General features: G+C 35.0%; 1 protein-coding gene across 3 annotated transcripts; it reads right to left on the bottom strand.

The window, feature by feature from the left end:
* Positions 1-1597: 1597 nt before the first annotated feature.
* Positions 1598-20961, bottom strand: LOC106771382 (cleavage and polyadenylation specificity factor subunit 1). 3 transcript variants are annotated; one of them, XM_014657356.2, is made up of 26 exons: positions 20458-20961; positions 17842-17988; positions 16912-17065; positions 15011-15146; positions 13834-13979; positions 13180-13275; positions 13007-13059; positions 12682-12813; positions 10784-10835; positions 10549-10668; positions 10204-10335; positions 9905-10033; positions 9624-9701; positions 9141-9281; positions 8078-8172; positions 7607-7803; positions 6583-7361; positions 6103-6183; positions 5953-6018; positions 5789-5866; positions 4749-4976; positions 4531-4662; positions 4276-4452; positions 3847-4032; positions 2601-2983; positions 1598-2229 (listed from the first exon to the last, which is right to left on the bottom strand). In XM_014657356.2, exons 1-26 carry the CDS (start codon positions 20760-20762, stop codon positions 2115-2117), a joined length of 4338 nt encoding a protein of 1445 aa, XP_014512842.1. In that variant the 5' UTR covers positions 20763-20961; the 3' UTR covers positions 1598-2114. The 3 variants fall into 3 exon arrangements, with proteins under 3 accessions (XP_014512842.1, XP_014512849.1, XP_022640327.1); XM_014657363.2 differs by having other exon boundaries at positions 9905-10030; XM_022784606.1 differs by lacking the exons at positions 1598-2229; positions 2601-2983 and having other exon boundaries at positions 3864-4032; positions 4326-4452.
* Between the last annotated feature and the right edge of the window lie 2074 nt (positions 20962-23035).

The following is a 23035-nucleotide window of genomic DNA, read 5'->3' as shown; positions in this document are numbered from 1 at the left end:
ACTATCACTTGCGTGGCGAAGGAATGGTATGTGAAAATAGCAGCAATACTAAAGAAAAGTTGATAGACAAATCGATAATGCCGACAAAGAATTTACCAACAAATGGGAAGAGTTGTCAACTTGAGTTGAACTGTATCATCATCATGCTGATTTGATTAATACTAGATATGTGGAGTTAACTCCTTCCCACTTTCACTTTCAACTTTAATTAGGTTAACGGCTTCAACACATCTAAACAGAGCATTGGTAAAGCAGGTTTACATGGTTTGCATTTATGTTTCGTGTTTACACGCGCAATCATACTTGGATTACTTGTTATTCTTGCAATAGAACCAGATCATAAGTATTACTTATCTTTTAACTCATTTTGGTAAGAAGCAGACTTTTGTAGCTACCGAAAGAAGCAAATCATAGGTAATTGATTCGCTGAGCTGTACCATGCATACCAAATTGAAATGACGAGAATGTTAACTCGAATTTTGAAGTACCAAAGAAGGGAATAGAGAATACGGATAACAATGGTATTAGCTATTAAGCTTGAGTTTTAGAAGACATGATACGATAACAAAAACAACGGCAGCAGATAAAAAAAAATAACACAAACTAACACAGCGGAAAAGAGGGTTCGCTTGATATTGTTTCAAACTGTAAAATACATAGCACTTGCCTTATATTAGCAAAGTTTTGGAAAAAATAAATAAATAGTAAAAATAAAATTAAAATGCGACAACATTGTAAAAGTTGATATTGTGACCTAATCTAAATAATAAGTTCTTATATACGATCAAGCGATTGATATTTTGAAATGATTTAAAAACTAATATTTAGAGTCAGTAATTAATTGATGAAAGAACGATAGCAATAACCGCCACCGTAACTTCTAACTTGAAATGGTGATATTTTAATGTCCATGGTTACTATAGATAAGGGAAAATGTTGAAAAGTGTGTAAGGAAACGAGTGATGTAATGCAAAAGAGATGAAAACAGCTTATGAAGTGATTATAATAGGAGCATGAAACGAATGCTAACTGTTCAGCAGCCACTGGCTTCTGTTCCAAAGATTAATCTTAACCTTAGATAAGATTTTGATTGATAGGGGTAGTACTTTCAAATTCCATTTTCTACTTCAAGGAAGCAAGATTTAAATTAATGTTGTAAGGGGTATTGTGATGCAATAGGTAAATATGAAAACAAATGTAATTACAATCACGATTGTGAATGTCTGAAATTTTGCACCCTTAAGACTATAATTATGGTTGCAAAGACAATTTACTACCAAGCATAGAAGTATACTTTGGTAAAATTATTATCATTCTTAATGTTTCCCAATATTGTTAATTAAGATGAGAGTCTAATGTTCATTTTCAAAAGATAACTCTTTTTAAAATATCAGTGGATACACCCATTTATCATGACTGACACAACAGATGCACATGACAACTTGTCTTATCTACAAATGCTAGTCAATATTATGTTAGTAATTAATATGTTAGTTTTTGTTAACAGAAGAATTCAAACTCACCACTAATCTTTCTCTCCTTCAACTTCTACCACTAAACCAACTTTATATCTCTTAACAGCCATGACAGATTAAAATGTCATTTGCAACTAATAGGTCATATTATGGTGTGAGAAATAATAATACTAATAATTACATGTTACAGAGAACTCTGAACGCTGACATACAGAACAATATCTGCCTCTATAGTGGGGTTATGTTTCCTACTTGTTTCTTTAGGGGAACAAAATCCATTTTACATCCACCTCGTCCGCAGGGAATAAAACAGACTCCCCTACTACTACAAGGTCTACATGACTGTAGTTAAAGGACATGCATGAGCCACATGGCAAATTGACCTTTGATGTACAGAGTACAGAATATAAAACATCCATAGGAATAAATTATGGATATCACTATCCTAATACTGTCTGCTTTCACTGTTTCCAACGGCAGTAAGAGAATTAGGCTACATTATCTAATGACTTACCCAAGTCTTCGACATAGTAAAGCATTTCTCGATAACAAGAGCTAATTGAATCAGAGTAAACAGATGCTAACAGCATGGCAAAATATGGACAGCACTGTTCCTTGATCTACAAAAGATGACCGTGTTTACAAGAAGCTTGTTCCAAGAGACAGATCACTTAGATTTGAGAGAATTTGTGATCGAGTTGTCCCAACCTGATGAGCAATTTCAAGCTGTTCCTCCAATGGAAGCATTTCATAACTGTAAAAAGAAGCCGCATATAATGAAATATGAAGAGACAAATGTAAATATCTGAAACAGGTAACGTCTGTAAGTACAAGGTATAGCTTTTCACCTTATTGGCTCATAGAAAGACTAAGCAAATGAAGAAATTTACCTAGATTTTCTTGCAATGTTACTTTGGTTTATTATCCCCTATTTATTCCATTTCTTTTTGGAAGCACCCAAGTTTTAGGCATTTTATAAGGCCATTAATTTTTGGATGCAAATCGCAATTCTTCAACATTTATAGAATAACCAACAACCTTTATATTTAATTCTTACTCAAACTCAGTTTAATATCCATATCTCAACCACCCCGTGCAGTAATACTGGCTGAAGAATAAACTTACTGGCATAGCAGCTCACAGTCAACTATACTGTCAGGGCCAGGTTTATGAGCCTTTCCATTTGACCGAAATTGTCTGAAAGCTCTGGGGTTCAGGCCAGCAACATGGGCTACAGCATCAACAAGTTTTCTCTGCAAAGACTGGAGTCTACGAAATGTGATTTCATCAAGAGGGGCAATGCAGCCAATACTGCCATCCAAGGTCCCAAATAATAATGCAAAACGATTTGTTTTATCTGAGCCTGGAGCTGAACCAGCTCTATCCGAAGTGGATAGCATTTGCAATCTTAAGAATTTAGTCACATGAGCACCAACATGAAATTCAGCTCTTGAAAGAAGCTTCTGTCCTTTCCAACTCTCGGACATCTTTGGCGCATAGTAAAAAATCTGTGCATCATACATTTCAAAGGAATTATGTCACCGGAAGGACAAGATAATAAAACAAAAATAAACACAAAAAACTTGATAGCTATATTTTAAGACCAAATCAACTTTTTTTAAAAAAAGAAGCAACTTTTTTTAAAAGAATATATAAACAGAAAGAGAGTAAACTGCGTAGGAGTGTATGAAATCCCAGTAAACATTAACAAGTTAAAATTACAAAAATGGACAAACACCAAAATATAAATAAAGAAAGAACTGAGGGGAAGGAAAATTTTCAGGTTAAGCTAGCCTTAGTGAATTCTTCTAAATGGGGCATCAGGAAACAAAACTACCTTGACGGAACATTGCGAGTGGCAGCCTATAGGGTACACTGATTCGATTCTGGCTGATGCTAAGATTAAAGACAGATACAGTCAAACCATATAACAGTTGGGGTTGGACCCTCGCAAACAACATATGGTCATTGTAGATTTAAAAGGTTTGTATTTTAACAGGCAAAATTGTTTATCATAGATAGAAAATTCATCTTGCAATTTGGGGGAATAGTAGGTTTGATGCCTGTTAGTATTAGGGACTATTCTTTTTACTATGATCCATTGGATGGTGCATCATGACTAGAGACTACACAGGGGAAAAACCCCAATTACAAAGAGAGCCAAGTCTTTAGTCAAGATGAACTTTCCGATGGAAATTAAACTGGAAAGGGTCCATACAGAGTAAAAGAATTCCTAGACACAAGTAAAAAGAAAACAAATTTTGAATTAGAAGAACTTCCTTTTATTTGCATTAGATAACTTTCAAAAGTGAAAATACACATCACAAAAAACAACGAAAACAAATAATTCCCATTCAATCGTAAGACAAACCTGGATATTTTTTTTATCATCTGAAACCATGAGACTAAGAGTACTTCCATCAATCAAAAATTCTGTTGCAAAACAATCGAGAGAAGCAAAATCCTTGGCTAATAAACTCAATTGAGCACCCTGCTCTTTCCAACTGAGAAAGTATATGCTTTTATGGATGTCGCCTATAAGGATGAAGTTCTTTACCTACCAAAATGATAAAAACCACTAATCAAGTCATGGGAAAATTAAAAGCTCGATAGCATCACAATGAAATATTATTGCTCTTGAAAACAACATGGAACACACTACTAATTTGACCCAACCAACAAATTTTAATTCAATGAGAGAAACTTCAGAACATTAAAGACATAACTGCATAACCAAACTGAATGTTTTTTAATGGCCATTTATTCATCATAATAAAAGATTTAAGGAACAATCACTCACAATATTTAAGCTCACAACATGTAATGGCGGTGCATCAAAAAATGCAATACCATTCAACTCAGTGCCATTCCACTTGTGCAGAATAATTTTTGGACCAGACGCTATTAATAGATGGCCCTGAAGTGAGGCCAAGGCAGATATAGCACCTTTTAATTCCTTAGAATACACCTCTGAAACCTGCAAAGAAGATGGATATCCATGATAGTGTCCAAATAAAGGCATCACCCAAATTTAGAGTGAAGGGGTTGTGGATACCAGAGATTGTGAATTATCAGTATTTTTCCCCAAAGAAAAAAGGAGGATGCGTCCTCTTGCAGCAACATCCTCTCCTTGCACATAAGCAGTCCCAATGGCTAAAAGTGTTTCATTTTCTTTTGAGGTTGTATTCTACAACAAAGATAGATTTCAGAGAAATTTATAAGGATCAGCAGCAATCAGCATCTCGTTTTTAAAAGTGAAGAAAAAAACATTACCAGCAGCGTAACCATCCTCACAGTGAGGGCATTTTCAGAACTTTGCATAGGTATTGTTGCTTTTGTTTGCCAAGGGCCACCAGACTTTTCTGGCTCCATAATTCGAACCTCAAATTCATCAATAGGATAAAAGCGATTTTGCTCATCAGAATTCATATTCTGACCCTCATTCTGATGGTTGACATCTTGGTCAACCAATGAAATAACTTGATTTAATGGCTTAAGAACCTGATGAGAATGATTAAAATGTAGTATCACTTTTTGAATAAAGAAATTGTGACTAAAGACTAAAAAGCAATCAATAAAGTTGCTGCATCTAATCAAATACCATGTTAAGAAGTGGACTTTAAACATAACTCAATCTCACAAAACCGGTTTATAAGACGAGGTTTGCACCTATTTATATATTATAAATTGATCTTATCTCCAATTAACGTGGGACTACCAACAAAAATAATAAATGGAACATTCAATTAATGGAGTGGGGAAAAAATGTTTAGCACTACGCCAAAAAATAATATATAAACCATAAATTTTTAGTAGCAAATAATGAAAGCACAAATAAGCTAATTTACTTAAAATTGACAAACTAGTGACTGGGTATTACTTCGTAAGAAAAACCTACATATATTTTTTGTTGGATAATAAGAAATACATGGACAAGATAGAATATAATTACTAACCAGGATACAAGCTAATGGAAGAAGAAACTTTATAAGCAGGGTTAGTTTATGCAATCTAATTCTTAGCTTAAAAGTAGAAAACAACTTGATGTACTGCATGTAAGTGATTATAAATACTAAGACTGTAAAAAATATTTGACATCTTGTTCAAGCTTATTAGAAAAATAATTGTATCAAGATTTTTCATAAGCTGCAAGAAATAAAAGTTTGGAAATAAGCTGATCCAAATTTTGACGAATATTCAAGTCTAAGAATTATAAAATTACTATTAAATGAGTAAGAATTATATGACCTTGTAAGCCTAACAACTATGTTCTTGAACATTTCAAGCAAATTAAAAAAGATAGATGTACTTACTGGAAACGAGACAATAAGTGGATATAAATTCTTCTCAGCAAAATATGTTACTTGGTGTGGAGTGGCTTTTAGTGGAATCTAAGAATGATATCACAAATTAGAAAAGGTCCAAGCAAATCAGGTAGAAAATCTAGAATTTATATTTTGAGCTGTAGAAAGCTAACTTTTTGGACAGGCCAGTGGCTGTCATAGTTTGAACCAGAAGGCAACTGGCATATCTTCAAAACACCCTATAGAGTAGATTAAAGAAAGGTTAGCCACAAGTAATCTAGTTTATGATAATTTATCCATAAAAGCAAAGTATCATCCTGTACCTGTGATGTAACATATATAAGTCCATGATTGCAGTTCACGTTGTGAAGTACAGTAAAAGCAACAATAGACCCATCACATAGCTGACATAGAAGACAACAGTAAGATAATTTTTCAAATTTCTTCTGTACAAAAAAATATTATCAAAAAGAATTATAATTTACATTTAGGTAGTCAAATCAAGCAAAAAAAATGTAGTCATCCAATGTGACAGCCAACCCATGAGGGTTCAAACATAATATGCAGACCAATCAGCTAATAATGCGACTTGAAACTGCAATCAGTGGTGGAGTTTACTACAAAGCCTATTTAATTAAGAGCATCTAATTTATTGTAACTGCCTTGTCCAACTTCATCGAATATACTCATTACAATGAAGAAGCACCATGTAAAAAGTTATTGGTATCCCCAACAAATCTCGAAAGAAATTATACCACAAACAATAAATAGATATGATTACATAATGATGGATTTGTTCAGACCTGTGGATGAACACGAAGTCGTTCCCTCAACACCATGACCCAAGCTGGTCTTGACCCAGATAAGAAGAATCCTTGATAATTACCAATATTCTTAAAAATAGTAATTTGTTGACGAGGTGATCCATTAGATGTCTCCTCCCTGGAATATGCATCCAAGGGCACACGAACAAATCTCAAATTTCTGAGCCTGGAAACATTGGTAGTGCCAAGGCCAACGGATCCTCCCGCTGATGCTGAATCCTCAACTTTAGAAGTACCATCTGGACTTTCATAAAGATAAGCATGGTAACAAAGAATAGTTCCATCACTCAAAATCCCAAAAAGAAATGGACGGCTATGTTGCCCAGACCATCTCTGCATAGCCAACTCTACAACCTTCATATCTGGTACATTTTCCTTCCTCCCTTGGCTGACCACTCCATCTCTATCCCCCATTTTAGAATCTTTTAGTACTTCTTTCATCAGAGCATCAACAAGATGGCTTTTTCCAGACATGAAAGTTTCCACAGAAAAGACACAATTGAAATTGGGGACATCAAATATTTCAAGGTTGCCATTATCAAAACAAACAACACAATAAATATCCCCATGGTCCTGAGCTGCACCATCAGTACCATCAATAGCCTCACCAACACCGGTAGAAAGCCACGCATCAGTACTAGTCTTCCTCAGCCAAGGCTCAGGTCCTTTATCATGGTACAGTGTGCATGAAGAAACTGATCCCTTGGTACTCTCGAATGAAGCTGGTGAAGTGACAGAAATTGTGCAGGTAATAGGATCTGTAAATTGAAATGACAAGGAAAAAAAGGCATCACAAAAAGAGGGGGAAACAAAGCTAAATAGCATCTATAGATGCCTGCACTGTGTAAGCCAATCCTTGATTATAGGTTCCAAAATAGTGAAAACAAGCAGCACAAGTAAGGCAAGCATATAATAGACAAAGAGGACAAAGCTTATCAGAGCTATGAAAGTGGAAATTAAATATATAATTTGTTAGAAGGAATATAACTAACCAAAAGTTTACCTCCAATCAGAAGACGAACACTTCCATCACTCATTCTGAGTAAGACAAATGGATCAGCTATAGAAACAGAAAGTGCTATAGCACTCTCAGAAGCAGAACCGGATTCTGAATTTGAAGCTCCAAAGGTTACATCTTGGGTCATAAAAGAACCATCTAGAATTCGAGCCCCACGTTCATAGACTTGGATAACTCGACGCCTACAAATAAAAACAGGGACTGCATTAGTTGTATTTCTATAATTATGGAAAATTTGTGACAAGACATTGGACTAGATGAAAATTAACAGGGAAATAAAGGTACATAGCACACACTTTCCATTTCACCAGCAAGTGATAACAGTTCATGGCTCCATGCAATATGAAATCAATAATCCCAGCCAAATGGCAAAGATCTACTAACAAAGTAAAATTATAACCCATCTTCTAATCTTATTCTTACAGAAACATCAATAACCAACCAATAAAGACCCACCTTCCAAATAAATTTCCCGCAGCAAGTGTTTTTCCTTGAACATAATAGTCCACACTTTCAGTAACCTCACTCAGAAGATCGGCTGTTTCTAGTACCTGTTAAAAATTAGCCAAGAAAACACAGGTAACTTCGTTATGTAAACCATGACAAACTATTATCATTTAATTTTGCAATAAATAGGGATAACACATCAAGGAGCGGATGAGCTTTGAAGCAAGAATAAAGCCTCAGTCAACCAACTTTTTAAGTTAAAGTTGACGTTGAAGCTTGACATGCCCCCTTAATCAAACAAAGGATTGTTTTACTAAATTTTCTTTTATTGTTCATAAATTAGGTATTTGGTCATGCCTGTGATTGAGTTTTGCCTTATTTACTATGTAAATATCAAAACCCGAATTTCATCGGCAGTCCAATTAAATACCTCTCCATTGCCAGCAAGCTAAACTTTTCTACAAACAAGTGGACTTCTAGTACCCAATCTTGCAAAACTTAATTCACTAAAGAAACCCAAATTTTCAAGTGTTAGTTCACTCTTCATCTGTCCTGCTTCCCAAAGAGCAAAGGATGAAGAAAGCTGATTTGCCGCTCAGCCAACAGAGACAAAACTAGAGATGATAAAGACATTGAGCTTTTATGAATAAAACTCAGGGAAGATTATAGATACTGTGATTAGATGCCCACATTGCTTGCATAGGAGAGACCTATAAGTCAGCTCATGAGTACCAGTCTTCAATTTCCATTTAAGAAAATTAACAATAAAAATATAAAAAAAAAAAAAAAAAATCAAGGGAAGTATAGAAGTAAGTTATAATACAAGTTTATAAAATACTTGACATCACGTATATACACATACACATATAGAACTATCTCTGAAATGTTGTATTATAGGAACCGTTACTAATGTCATGTGATTGGCATACCCATATTAGGCACTGATGTAATACTTAAATTCCACACCCCCAAATGATTTGACTACAAAGTCAATCCACAAATAAACATTAAAATCAAAACTTATTAGACTTTAGCCATAGCTTATTGTTCTAAAACTAAATACTGTATTTACCATTGTACGAGCCTCCAAACTAATAATAAGATAGGCATGATACTCATCATCATCATCAGCCAGCTTAGAAGAATCAGTATTATGAGAACGTGTGCTCTTATGATACACAGTCCAAATTCCTTTGCAACCGGGAAGTTCAACCTGAAAGTATGCATTATAAAAAAAAAAAAAAAGTATGAATGTTGCATACCATTTGCAAGCTTGTCAAACAGAAATTGATTCATAATTCATTAGATTCTTTTTAGAGCATTCAGCAAATTGCTAAACAAACAACTAGATGGGTAGAAGTAGCATCAGTACATCACATTTAAATGCTTGATGTATCTAGTAATAATTGATTTATTATGCAATTGTAGGGATAAAATATAAAAAATTAAAGTTTCAGTAGTTGTGTACATTGATATAAAGAAAAACTTAAAAATTATATCATAAACATATTTCGTATAATAAAACATGTCCCACCAACGAAAATCATGGACAAACCTCAGTAATCACTTCTGGACGAATTGATTGCCGCAGAACACACAGAGAACCATTTTTTCCATGACCAGAACAGCACACCTGCATAATGGCTCAATATATGTAAATTAAAAATCATTGAGTGGAATTAAACTAAGACACAAACATAATGTAAACAAACTCTATGGAATACTACTATTATACAGGAAGATGGTACAAAGACTTCTTTCACTCCCCGACCTGTTTCCCTGTCTAAGCAAAAAGTAATAGAGCTTGGATTAAAACGGGTAACACAAGTTACTAACCAGTTCATAGTTACTCTGTTTGGCTATCCCTGTAGCATTTGCATCAGCATTTATTCTTAAACCATACGAGAAATCTTTCAAAGGACCAACATTAATCAATGAATCCCTCACAGCAAACGAGAAGGACTTCTGCAGCAAAAATATAACTATTTAACTAGTTCAGCAAGTTTGATATGCAAAAGAAATTCAAAAAATACCACAGAAAAGCCAACAAGGAATGTATCTATAAACAATTAAAAGACGTTAAGATGCCCACTAAATCTAATGAGACTTTTCCTCTATCCATATCGAGACACTACCTGAGCTGACTCTGTTCTATTTGGAGCAGATCCAAACAAGGAGAGCTCTTCACCACTAACCATGTCTTGCAAAGTATCAGAAGGTGACCTCCGCAATCTCTTTGATGGAGCATCCACTTCAATATCACCGACCTACAAAGTTGCAAGGGAATACGTTATAAATTACTTCAGTGACAGAGAACGCAGAAGTAATGAAAAAAGACAACGGCGGGCTTGCTAGAAATATTCATAGAACCCAAAAAAAAACTCATCTTCAATAGCATATTTGCATCTACTAAAAGAAATGGCTTTGAAATTATCAATCAAAAGAAGGTAGAAGAGAAATTCAAGACATCCATTACATACCTCTTCTTTTAAATTGGATGACAACAATGAACCACCAGATCCACAAGAAAATTGCACCAACATACTATCCCCTAACCGACTGGCGAGAAAAAATAGACAATTCCCAATGGTCGTAATACCCTTATATAATAATGCAGATATTAGAAAAACTGGTCAATATGAAAATTAATCTAAAAATGTTAGATTTGAATATATAACTACATTAACTCAACAGGTGTAGAATTTTCAAACTTACAGATGACAGAACTGAAGCTTTTGACTTGGAAAGATCAAGTCTCTGTACAACCCTGAATGAAAAATAATAATTAATGGTTTATGTATAGAGGAGGTTATATTATATCATAATCGTGTTTCGTAATGTCTTGAGCGCATGAAAATAACAGTTGGATGAGGGATAGTGTTTCGTAATGTCTTGAGCGCATGAAAATACAACAGTTGGATGAGGGGATAATGCATAAACTCTTTCTTTTCTTCAATCACGCTGTCTATTCTAGAATTCTTCAAAATGATTTCCATCTACCAATCTACTATAGATCACAAATTTAAAAACTTAACTATTTTTTCTTCCTTTGATAAAAACAAATAAAAAACCTTTGGGGTACAGAAACGCCTTCCACTTTCAAAAGAGAAGCATGAGATGATAGCATGAAAAAAAAAAGGACAGACCACAAAACACTAAGACTGGTAAGATTCTCTTTAATGCAAGTAAAGAACATATTCCTACTATAAGGCCGTATTTACTTCAAAGCATAGATTTGAATGAGGGTGAAAGGATGGATTTAAGGAGATAGAGAAGGGATTGTCGTGTTGTTTGTTTTAAGGAATAAAGAGGTGAAAGTGAAGATATTTAAAGGAAAAGTTTGTGAATGATTTGATGGATGTCTTAGATAAAAAATTGTTTTAATAGTTTAAAATATAAGATTACATTTTTGTCCTTGCAGCTAAGATTAATATAAAATAAAATATTATTAGTTAAAATTAATTTAAAATAAAATCTAATAGTATTATTATTAGTAGTTTATTATTACAGCAGCTTCTTCTTTCACAGGAGCTGCTGCTCAGCCCACCAACCATCACAACACAGGAAATAGGACACTATCCCCACACAACCAACCACCACACATGCTCCACAAGAACCATTACACAACTGTCCAAAGTCAACAGCACCACCCACACGCACTATCACCACCACTCCAGCGACCACACAACAACATAACACATTGAATTAGTTTCGCAATAAACAGAATCGGTTCTGAGGCAAGAGAATTGATTCTCAACTCCATAGAATCAGTTTCCATGATGTAGAATCCAATCTCCTCCCCATGGAATCAGTTCTGATGGTGTAGAATCCATTCCCACGTCCACGTAATCGATTCTAATGGTTTCTCAACATATTCTCCCATCACAAATCACACAACCTTAACAGCATCATGCAAGGGTCATTCAATGTGATTTAAAACAGAAGCCATGGGCAATTTAGTAATGTTACATTATAAGGTTGGCTTGGTGGTAGAAGTTGAAAGGGAGAGTGGGAGAGATTGTGGGTTCAACTCCATCCACTAACACTTAGGAGATATAAAGTTGGCTTGGTCGTAAAGTTGGAAGGGAAGAAGGGAAAGATTGTGGGTTCAACTCCCCCAGTAACATAATACTAACAATTTAACATTTGCCAATTAAAAAAAATTGTAGGTACACTAAATCATCATGAATCTCTTCAGTTATGCGAGGATTTGAATCCCTGCCCATCCCGCAAATTCTCTCCCACAAATCCTCTCAAATTGATTGAAGAAGCAAACACACAGGACACTCCCATACACATCCACTTCAACAGTAATTAAGTGAAAGCAAACACTGTGTAAGTCAGTTGGAGTGTACTCTAAATCTACACATCTACCGTCCTAATGAGCTTAAAATGAACATATGACCCACAACATAAAGAATGTGAACATACGCAAGTAGAGGAATAGACTCATAAGATTCCTTTATATGCAAGTAAAATGACACATTCCTGTTATAAATCAGTTGGAGCATACTATTCAATCTACACATCGACATCTTAATCAGCTAAAATTAACATAAGATCCACAACATAAAAAATGTGAATGAGGAAGATAAAAAGAAAAGGCAGCATACCTTCCATCATAAACAAGTGTAAGCAATAGCAGTTCGCCAGTTTTTGTAGACAACAAGGCCACATCACTCAACAACCAAGTTGCATTGGCAGAATCAAGCTCCACGTTAAAACTTGATCTCGGTATCTCTTGACTGGAAATACAAAAGGGAATTGGGGTTATAAAAGCTAACATCCAAATACAATTTGCAGATATTAGTTAATGTGCAAACGAGGATTTCAAATGAGAGTATGAAAACTGAGGATAATGTCAAATAATTGTAAGAACTCGTGCCAAGAATGTCGTTTCCTTTTAAATGAAGAGTATATGACAGAAAGAATCACCACCTATTGTCAGGTGAAACAGCATAGCTGTTCAAGGCCAATGAACAAGAAGCAGACTGCAAAAACAACCTATATAATTAGATTATTCCCTGTATAGTGCAAACCAAAAACTGTAAAATGCAAGAATACACATACCCGCAAAACTACAATTAAATATGCCTACGCAACTCATTTACCTGACTGTGATAATGAACAGTGTTAGCACCTATTACAAGAACACCACCTATTGGCGAGGGCACAGCAAGAAGCTTGTATGCATCGTGGGGGAGATTCTTGAAAAATTAATGCAACAGCAAAAAATTACAAAAACAGTTTAGTGTATAAAAAAGAGGGGGGAAATCAGAAGTCAAAAGATGCTGGACTTTAGAAATACATATCATTTCCATGAGGATATATTATTCAAACCATAAGGCCTACATGGTCACATTGATTAATCACTTACTAAAGAGACCTCACATGGATGAGGTGGTAAATTGTTAAAAAAAAAAAAAAGTCAATATAATAGACACCATTACTCACATTCACTTTTGTTAGCCTATATATTAAGGAACAACAAAACTAAAAATGTTTACACAATATAATAGACACCATTAGTTACACTATTTTTGTTTGGCTACAAGTTAAGTACAAACAAAACTAAAATTTTTATAATGAAAAGAAAATTCTAAATAAATAAAAAATATACATAGCAAACACCAATAAAGTGGTTAATAAACTAGCCATATCTTATCTAAGATATTAAACTGCAGAGGGTAAAAATCTTCCATTCTGCTATTGTCAGTTTTGAAAATCACATTGAAGTGACATCTAGGCATCTACGTTAAACTTACAACAGCTGACCAAATAAGTGGATGCTGCTTTAAGGTTGTACTGATACTAAGTGCTGATATCATGCAAGTATGATGCTTCCATGAGACACGCCCAGCCCAAGTGAGTTCACGTTCATGTAAAATAACCATTACAGGTTCGATGTAGCCTGTACAACACGTTAAATCAATACTTGTTAAGTAAAAATTAACACAAACTTATGCATATTACTGTATTTTCATGCAAAGAAAATAGATACACAAGTAATGCAATATAGCACCAAAATCAAAATCCACTATATTTTTATTTTTAAATGATTATTGTAAATTATAAAATTAGTTAATTCGGTTTTTGATCCAGAAACAACACAACTAATTATTCAAATTATAAAAGAGGGCTACCAAATAAGCAAACAGAAAATAAATTTAAGAAACCTATCATTTTAATCAAACCAACAGTCAATATTTTATTGTGCACAAACGCAATAAATGCTTATTTATACATTTGAACCATGTATTATAATAAAAAAAGTCTGTCTCTGTCCTTGGTGTATGAATGGATTAAATATATGCATATAGAAAATAAAATTGTTAGTTCAAGAATACATGTGCAAATCCATTATGCCTTGTTTGGCTGAAGCAGGGTTCATAAGTAGGCCTTGTTAATGCACATAAGTAGGCCTTGCTATTTCAAACTTACAGGAACAATTTTTTTGTGTTTCACTAAGGCAGGGTTCAGTTACAAAGACAATCTCGTTTTCTTCTAACATTTATTATGGCTTATATTAAAGTTACGAGTTCTATTTCACTGTGAGGGAAATAAATTTGCAGAATGGCTCATCAACTGGAGCCAGTAACTTTCTCGTGGATTTAATGCGATTCCTGTCCCTTCTAGTGATTCATACATACTTATTGCTGCTGATATAGGGAGACAGATGGTTTTATTTTTCTTTAATTTTGCAGCCTTTGGATTAAGCCCAATTTTCTTGTTCTCCCCAACACCCCACAAAATTAGGAAAGAAATAAGAATACCATACACTTCAAGAACTTCTAATATTGATGTAACCATTAACAACCCTGATCCATTTTTAATCAAAACTAAATATAGAATCCATCTCACAAAGAGCTAGAACTTTTATTTTATAATTTATAAATACATAATCGAGACAAGATAGTAAATATTAATATTCTCTTCACTCACCATGAACAAACGTAAAATCTTTTACATGCCTCATATCCAAGTCACGGAGGTTTATCATATAAGATGACTCAATTCGGGCAGCAACTGCTCCTGAAAATCCCAAGGCATCATCATCCCCAACTAAACCAGAACCAGCCTGACAAAATAAAATGCAAGAATAAAATGATTAAAAGACAATAAAAAATAATAGTACATAAAGAAATTTTTTCATGATAAATAAACTAACAAAATGAATCACAGTTGATTTTAAATGTTAGGCGGATTACAGAATGCAACGCTGGGTTACAACAGGTTGTTTGCATCATAGTTACTTAATTGAAAATTATTAAACAAAAGGTCAGGTGCCTGGTAAGCCCAAAGATTGGATCCCATTCTTCTTCTGCATTAATATGCACGTACAATCACTGCATTAATATAACACTATCCTAAAAATTAAGGCATTCTCTTTATTAAAAGCACCAGATCACTGCTCATATAGCATTGCAATGGTACCTAGCGGTCTTAATTCCTAATCCAATCAAAACTACTAAAACGGCAAGAGAAATTTATCCAAAAGACCTAAATCCTCACAGGAAATCCAGCTTTCCTAGTTTTATTAAAAGTGAAATGTCCATACCATAAATGTCTTACTGCTGTGTAGATATTTTAATAAAAGAAATATTTTTTAGGAACAAAGTAGAGACAAATATACAAGAGAATAAGAAGCTCTTAAAAACTATATAGAGTGACATAATACAGTGGGATATTATACCGAGACAATTGAATTACAGAAACCCGACCAATGAAAGAAAATTAGAAAAAGAAAGCTCCCATAAAACTGTCTAACCACTAGAACATCATTCAAATGGCATGTTCTTGTGGAGATCCAACATCAAATTGGGATATGACTAAATCATATTATATAAATAAGTATAAATCTCACCTTATTAACTAGTTTTGTACGGTAAAGTTAGGCTTAAAATATACTTTCCACAATAGATTCAGAGTTTATTCTACTCAGATTTGTTAGGTCTATTGTCTTATCAGCTATTAAACCACCCACAAATATCTAGTCACGTGCTCAAGATATTTAGTCCTCAGTATGAGAGAGTGTGTTGAAAATCTTGCATCAATAAAAAGATATGGCCAAATTAAGGTATATAAATGGATTATGCATCGGTTTTATGAGATTGAATTAAGTTTAAAGTTTACTTTTTAAGAATTACTAAAGGTGTGGACCAAGAGATTACCACCCATAGGAACTCCTGGATAGGCCAATTGCAGTTTAGGTAATTGAAATCCCAAAAATAGACGAAAACAGATAAAGATTGTTTAACCCTGAAAGGTTGATTTGTAGCCTTGAAATGATTTTAAACAACCTAAGAATGGAAAGAGAATTAAGAAAACAAATGACATTTAGTTATGATAACGGGACAGAATCCAGCAAATTGAAGATGTGATACTAAAACATCCTCAGAGCCCATTGATGTCAAATAAATCAAGGCTCAAAACACAATGAAGGGAAGCCTTTGCATGGTTTACAAATCCACAACAAATCAATAGAATCAATCCTTTTATGTAATAGCAATTCAAATGAAAGATGTTGCCTTGACCTTGGACTTTCAAAACAGGTTTACAAAAACAGATTTATCCCTATTTGGAGAAAAGATTGGAGGAATTTAAAACAGAACTTGCAACAGCATGACTAGACACCCTAAAACTTGAACCCAAGTCCTACTTTCTGGGGCACATGCAAGAAAAAATAATGGATTTCAAGGAAGTTCTCTTTAATGACATGTAAAGAGATTGGGCATTTTAGGCTATCCCTTCTATATCTAGTGAACAATGATTATTTTTAATAAACAGGTAAAAAAATTAGTATGTAATAAAGTGTTTAAATTCACAAGGCAAAGAGGAAAAACCTGAGTGGCCTTTAGTATTATCATTTGCAAATCATATACAAGAGCCCCACCACACCTGCCTTGAGGATCAACCTTTACCACCGGTCCTCTTGCAAATTGTTCTCTTCCTCTTTTCAGATGAAGCCACTCTGGACCCTCAAAACAATGTAAAGAACTAGGAGGTAGAAACAAGAGTTAAAGACAAGACATAAACTACACCCTTTACACAAGAGATATGATTTTGATGTAAAATGACTTGGATTCTGATTCTCAAATGAGTACTGGCATGCTACAGGTCAATGAACTAACTGTTTTATGTTATACTCAACACCCTATCCGTAAACAACAAAACAAAAAGTAATGGCAACAGCTTGCTTTATGCAAGCCCTGTACATCTTCCATATTCAATCCCTCCAAAATAAAATCGTAGACTTATATCACTGCATTCAAATATCACCAAAATAAAAACATTTATCTCTTTAAACCTTGAAGTAAAACAAACATAACAATAGTTACAGTTCATCACAATACCAATCATTTCCATAAGCAGGCCAAATGGAGGTTTTGATTAGAACTGTTTAATACAAAAAGCATCTTGATGGGAGTATTCAACCTAGTCTTCTACCCTACAATGTTGAACTAGAATGTCTACACACCCACTCATAAAATTCCAAATAGAATACGATATCTCTGCAGTTCAACTAAGTAGCTAACCATTTTAATAATATCAATCAAGTAGCACAAAATGTGTATAGTAAGAGTATAACAAAGAGTTGGATAAATCCATTTTCAATGGCACTCCTAACAAATTTGAAGGCTATTTTTTCCATTAACGATTCTTTTCACTTTTAGTTCACAGAATTATGGAGCCACATATGACAATATTAATAACAGAATTTAACAAAAGAAAAGCATATGTTGTTCACGAGCTAATTTAAACTATGCACTCACCTTGTTCGAAGTCCGTGAATAGAATCATCATACTCGAGAACTGAAATCTTTGCATCTGCAAAAGTTAAGATGATAGAGTCTCTCTTCCTAGAAGCATCACCACCTCCAATGCTCAACACAGCCATGGTTTCAACATTACCATGCAACCTGGATCATATGTATAATAGCATGTGTCAGGTAAGATGCCCAAATCAATCACTAAATCCAATAGATTAAACAAGCAAATGATCAAGGTCATGTGCAACCTTTCCATTATCATCATGAAAATCCATGTGACTATCACTAACTAAATTCCCTTAACCCAATCCATACAATACTTAATGAAAATGAAACTAAATAAATTTTCCAAACATCTCATTCTAAATTCACATAAAACTTGAGTCTGTCAGTAAAAACAATGGCTAAAAGAAGCAAGAGCAATCTACTCAATATCCCGGTGCCATCAAGGAAACCCACTTGATGACCACTAATGTACATACCTATCAATTATAAAACAATATTTAAGAAAATATAAATATTTAGAAATTTCACATTTTATGTTCCAGCATTAGCCACTGTTAGACGTTTACATTGCGGCTTAGATGTTCCACACTCAACTCCATCAGAAAATTCAGCAAACTGACAAAGCTGAACATTATCCCAGTCTAAATCCCAGCACCATTGACCAAACACTTACAATTATCACAAACTTTATTGTCACTACTCAATCCACAACATACCTATCAATTGCTATGAGAACTTAAATATCAGAGAAAATATAAGCTCTTTTATTCACTACCCTTTTACTTAATCACATAGGTGTACTCAGTGTTATCAATTAATGGCCATGGCAGAAAGCAGTGGATTCTTTGTACGCCATCATAACAAGGTCTTGGCAAATCAGGTTTTCTGTAGCAGCACACCAGCTACCTTGGGCATTACCGAAATCAAGCCAGACCTCCATCATAAGAAAAAAAAAAGATCTGGGTCAGCCCAACCCAGACCCAAGGCAAAAGAAACCCTAATTTCGTTTTTCATAAATGTTTTGGATTCTTATACCCAACCCAAACCCAATAAATTGTTTATAAGATTTTTAAAAAATTAACTTTATGTTTAACTCAATATTTCAAAACCGTAAGATAAGATTTACACTCACTTATACATTATAATTTGATCTTATTCATAGTCGATATGACATCTCCAACACACCCCTTTCATGCCAAGAATTGGACATCTCAAGCCTGAAACTGAGAGAAACTGAGAAAAACCTGATAGTAGGTGACACGACACCCAACAAACATGAAAAGGATAGACTTTGAATAGCTCTAATACCTTCTTAAAAAAGTGAATTTTAAAAGTAATTCAAACTCATAAAATCAACTTAGTAAAGAAAAGTTTACACTCACTTATATTATATAATTTAGCATTATCTCTGGTTGATTTGGACTTCGAAACATACTTGTATGCATATACTGTGTTTTCTTTTTGTCTGTGATGCTTCTACTATAATCTGTTATGGCTACTGGTATATATTTGTAGAGGACTTTTAAGTGTTCCCAATATTTTTTGATAATGATAACATTGTGGGTGTACTTCTTTGGAGTCAATCTTGTTTGCGGCAGGGTTGAACTTTAAATGTGAACATAAGCAACTCGAACTTTCATCTGCGACGTTGTAGGTACTAATCCCTACAACAAGACCCAACCCCTGAATTCCACTAAATCCTCACAGTCTACCCTAAACAGCAACAGTAAATTCAGCAAACTAACAAAGCTGCAAATAACCAAATCTACATCCCTGCACCATTAACCAAGCACATACAATTATCACATACTAAATCACCACTACTCAATCCACAATGTACCATCAATTGCAAACAAGAACTAAAAAATAGCTAAGAAACAAAAACTGTCTTATGGACCACAGTTTTCTTTCTAATTTCTCATATGTACACACAGCCATATTTGAGTACAGTCAGAAACTCTATGTGAGAAACCTCTCTCGATGGAAAATCAAACCTTCGTTTGCCACATTGTCAGAGAATTAACCCCTTCCATGAAATTCTAGTAAACCACGCAACAATCATGGTCCAAGTGTCTAGTTCAGATCATTTGCAAGAAACTAATCGCTATTTTCACTATTTCTTTAAAATAAGCTAATCCAATCACAATTCAGACTCCAGAACAAGTGAACAAAACACTAAATGTGAACCTCTGTCAACGGCAATTGGAACCTTCTTAGTTGTTCGCCACATTATAGAAATTAACCCCTTACGCTAGAATCAACCCAGCCACTATTGGCACTAAACATTCTAAATTCCAGCAAGTCCATACAACCACAGCTCAAATGTCAAGTCCAGATCATTTCGAGTAATCGCTATTTTTACTATTTTTTAAAATAAACTAATCTAATCACAACGCAGACTGCAGAACAAGTGAACAAACACTCTATGGGAGCACCTCTCTCGACGGGAACGCAACCTCGTTAGTTGCTCGCCGCTGCAAATTCACACCACTACCCCTACACAGCTCAAAATGTTTGGTCCCAACAAAATAATCGCATATTATAGTTTCTCAAAAATTAGCTAATCTAAGCACAATTCAAATTCCAAAACAGATAAGCGGACAGAGGCGAAACCTGTAGTGGCACACGAGCTCAAGTGAGGCTCCCTCGATTCCATCAAGGAGAGTACCGCGGCGGGGGTCGGTGGCCTTGGTCGGCTGGTCCTCTTGGATGCGTACGGCGTAGACCTCGAGGACGTTGGCGGCGGTGACGACGAGGTTTGGGAGGGGGCCGACGCGGCTAGGGCGGGAGGACCACTCGGCGTCTAGGTCGTCGGCCTGGAGCGGAACGGAGTCAGCACGTGAGTGCGTGAGGAAGCCGGCGGCGCAGTTGTCGATTCCAGTGGACCACTGCATCATCTTGTACGCCGCGAAACTCATGGTTGAAGGAGACGCGCGGGATTCAAATTCGGTACTGAAACGGTTAAAGAGAAAAAGGATTGGGTTATGTTGTTGGAGCTTAAACCCTCGATTAGGGTTTATGTTTGGCGGGACTCAGTATTTCTGTGAGTCCCCTCACTCTGATATCTGCCAGTGTAGCTCACTCTCCGCGGCGAGGGAAAGAATTTGAGTTTCGCTGGAAAATAGTTTTGGAAGAATTTAACAAAAAAAAAAGTCACTGACATTTTATAATTATTACACGTGTTTGTTTTATTTTTGTTTAATTTTAAGATTTAATCATTTCGAATGTTTTATTTGTGCATAATCATCTTAGGTCTTTGTATGTTAATTGAAAAATTGATTCAAATTGAACCTTGCCCTTTAAGTGAATTAGACGGCATTAAAAATTGAGTATCGTGTAGATTGAAAATTTTAATTACAAGTTGGTCACTTTAGGTGAATTTTTTTTATTTACATCTTTAAATAAGTTAAATTTAATCCAAACCAACGTCTATGGAAAATCTGTAGATATTAATTAATTTCAAATTCAAATTTTTATCTTAGCTATTAGTGAATTTCTTAAATGGTTTCTGTTTCGGGTCTTCGGATCTTCCTCTACAATTTAGGAGTCTTCTCTAGTCGTCAGCTGTCTCTCGTCCCTTGTTGTCCGTCTTAACCGTCCGGGTACCTGTTAAAAGTACTCCGACGCTCAAGTCAGTTCTCAATCTTGTTTATAGAGATAGAAAGAGAAAGTTATCAGGCAGCATAAATGCACCATCAATGTCCTCACCTACTGTTACCTTTGACCTGTATTTATAGTTTTCAAGATGGGCCGAAGGTTAATCTTCCTTAATCACGGCCCAAGATCGGGCCCAATGCTGTTAATCCTAATTAACTTACCGTNGATTACTAACCTGATCCTTTCTCATTCGCTGTCCATACGTCATGTGTTTCTTGTGATGCCGACCGGTCAAACCGGGCGAGATCTGAAGTCCGGAGGTTTCGCTACTGGAGTGGTTTATTGTCTGAGCGCTTCCTTGACATCAAGGGCCGGACGTCCTCCCTGGTATAGAGATCGGACGAGCCCAAAGGTGGTTTGCTGTCGATCAGCGTGTCCCCACGGTTATACCGGGCCGGACGTCCTTCCTAGTACACCCAATGGTGGTTTGCTGTTAATCAGCATGTCCCCCCGGTTATACCGGGCCGGACGTCCTTCCTAGTACAGTTTCAAATAACCTTAATTCAAATCTTTTTCCCAAATTGATTTGGGGAGATTTTTTCTTCTTCATAAACAGACCTTCTGTTGGGTCTTGTGTCACTAAGAATGGCAACGAGTCAGACATGGATAATACCTACTCGCAACCTGAATGTTGGATAAAATTCTATCCGCCGTATACTCATCTTAAAAAAACTCGTGGATTTTGTTCAACCCATGGGTACCTTTTGGTTACCCGTTTAAAACAACTATGGTTTCACCACCTTTTTTGTAAGTTTCTAAAAATGATTGTCGAATGTCCCGTGTTGTTCGAAGCTTACAACTCTTGAAATGGTTTCTCAAGAAAGTTTTCAACTCTTGCAAGAGTTGCAAGCTTCGAACAACACGGAACATTAAGCAATCATTTTTAAAAACTCATAAAGAAGGTGGTGAAACCGTAGTTGTTGGCAATTGTGTGTTTAATCAACAAATAGTTAGAGATACACTCCGGAAAATGATAATTCTACATGAGTATCTAATGTCAATGGTTAATCACATAGGCTTTAAAGAATTTTGTGCTAACCTCTATTTAAAGTGGTTTCTCGAAACACCTTAAAAAATGATATTATGAAAGATTACATTGTCGAAAAAGAGAAATTGAAATTATTGTTGTCAAGGATTCAAAGTCGAGTTGCAATTACAATTGATATGTGGATTGCTAGTAATCAAAATAGAGGTTGCATGACTATAACAGCTCACTTTATTGATGATTTGTGGAGGCTACAAAGTTGACTTGTGAGCTAATAACACTATACTATATTTTAAGTGTGTTTTTTACATTAACATTGTTCTTTTTCACTACATTAATAAAATATGACTTTCAATTTTAGGTTTATGTATGTGCATACTCCTCATACTAGTCAAGTTCTTGCTGAATTGTTGGTTGAATGTTTAATGGATTGGAATCTAGATAGAAAAGTTTCTACTTGGCAGTTGATAATTGCACTTCAAATGATGTTATGATTGATCGCATTTTAGACAAGATTTCACCTAGGTCTCTTATTTTGGGTGGCCAATT

The sequence above is a fragment of the Vigna radiata genome, chromosome 1 (assembly GCF_000741045.1).
Source record: "Vigna radiata var. radiata cultivar VC1973A chromosome 1, Vradiata_ver6, whole genome shotgun sequence".
Lineage (NCBI taxonomy): Eukaryota > Viridiplantae > Streptophyta > Magnoliopsida > Fabales > Fabaceae > Vigna > Vigna radiata.
This window is presented reverse-complemented; position numbering and strand designations above follow the sequence as displayed.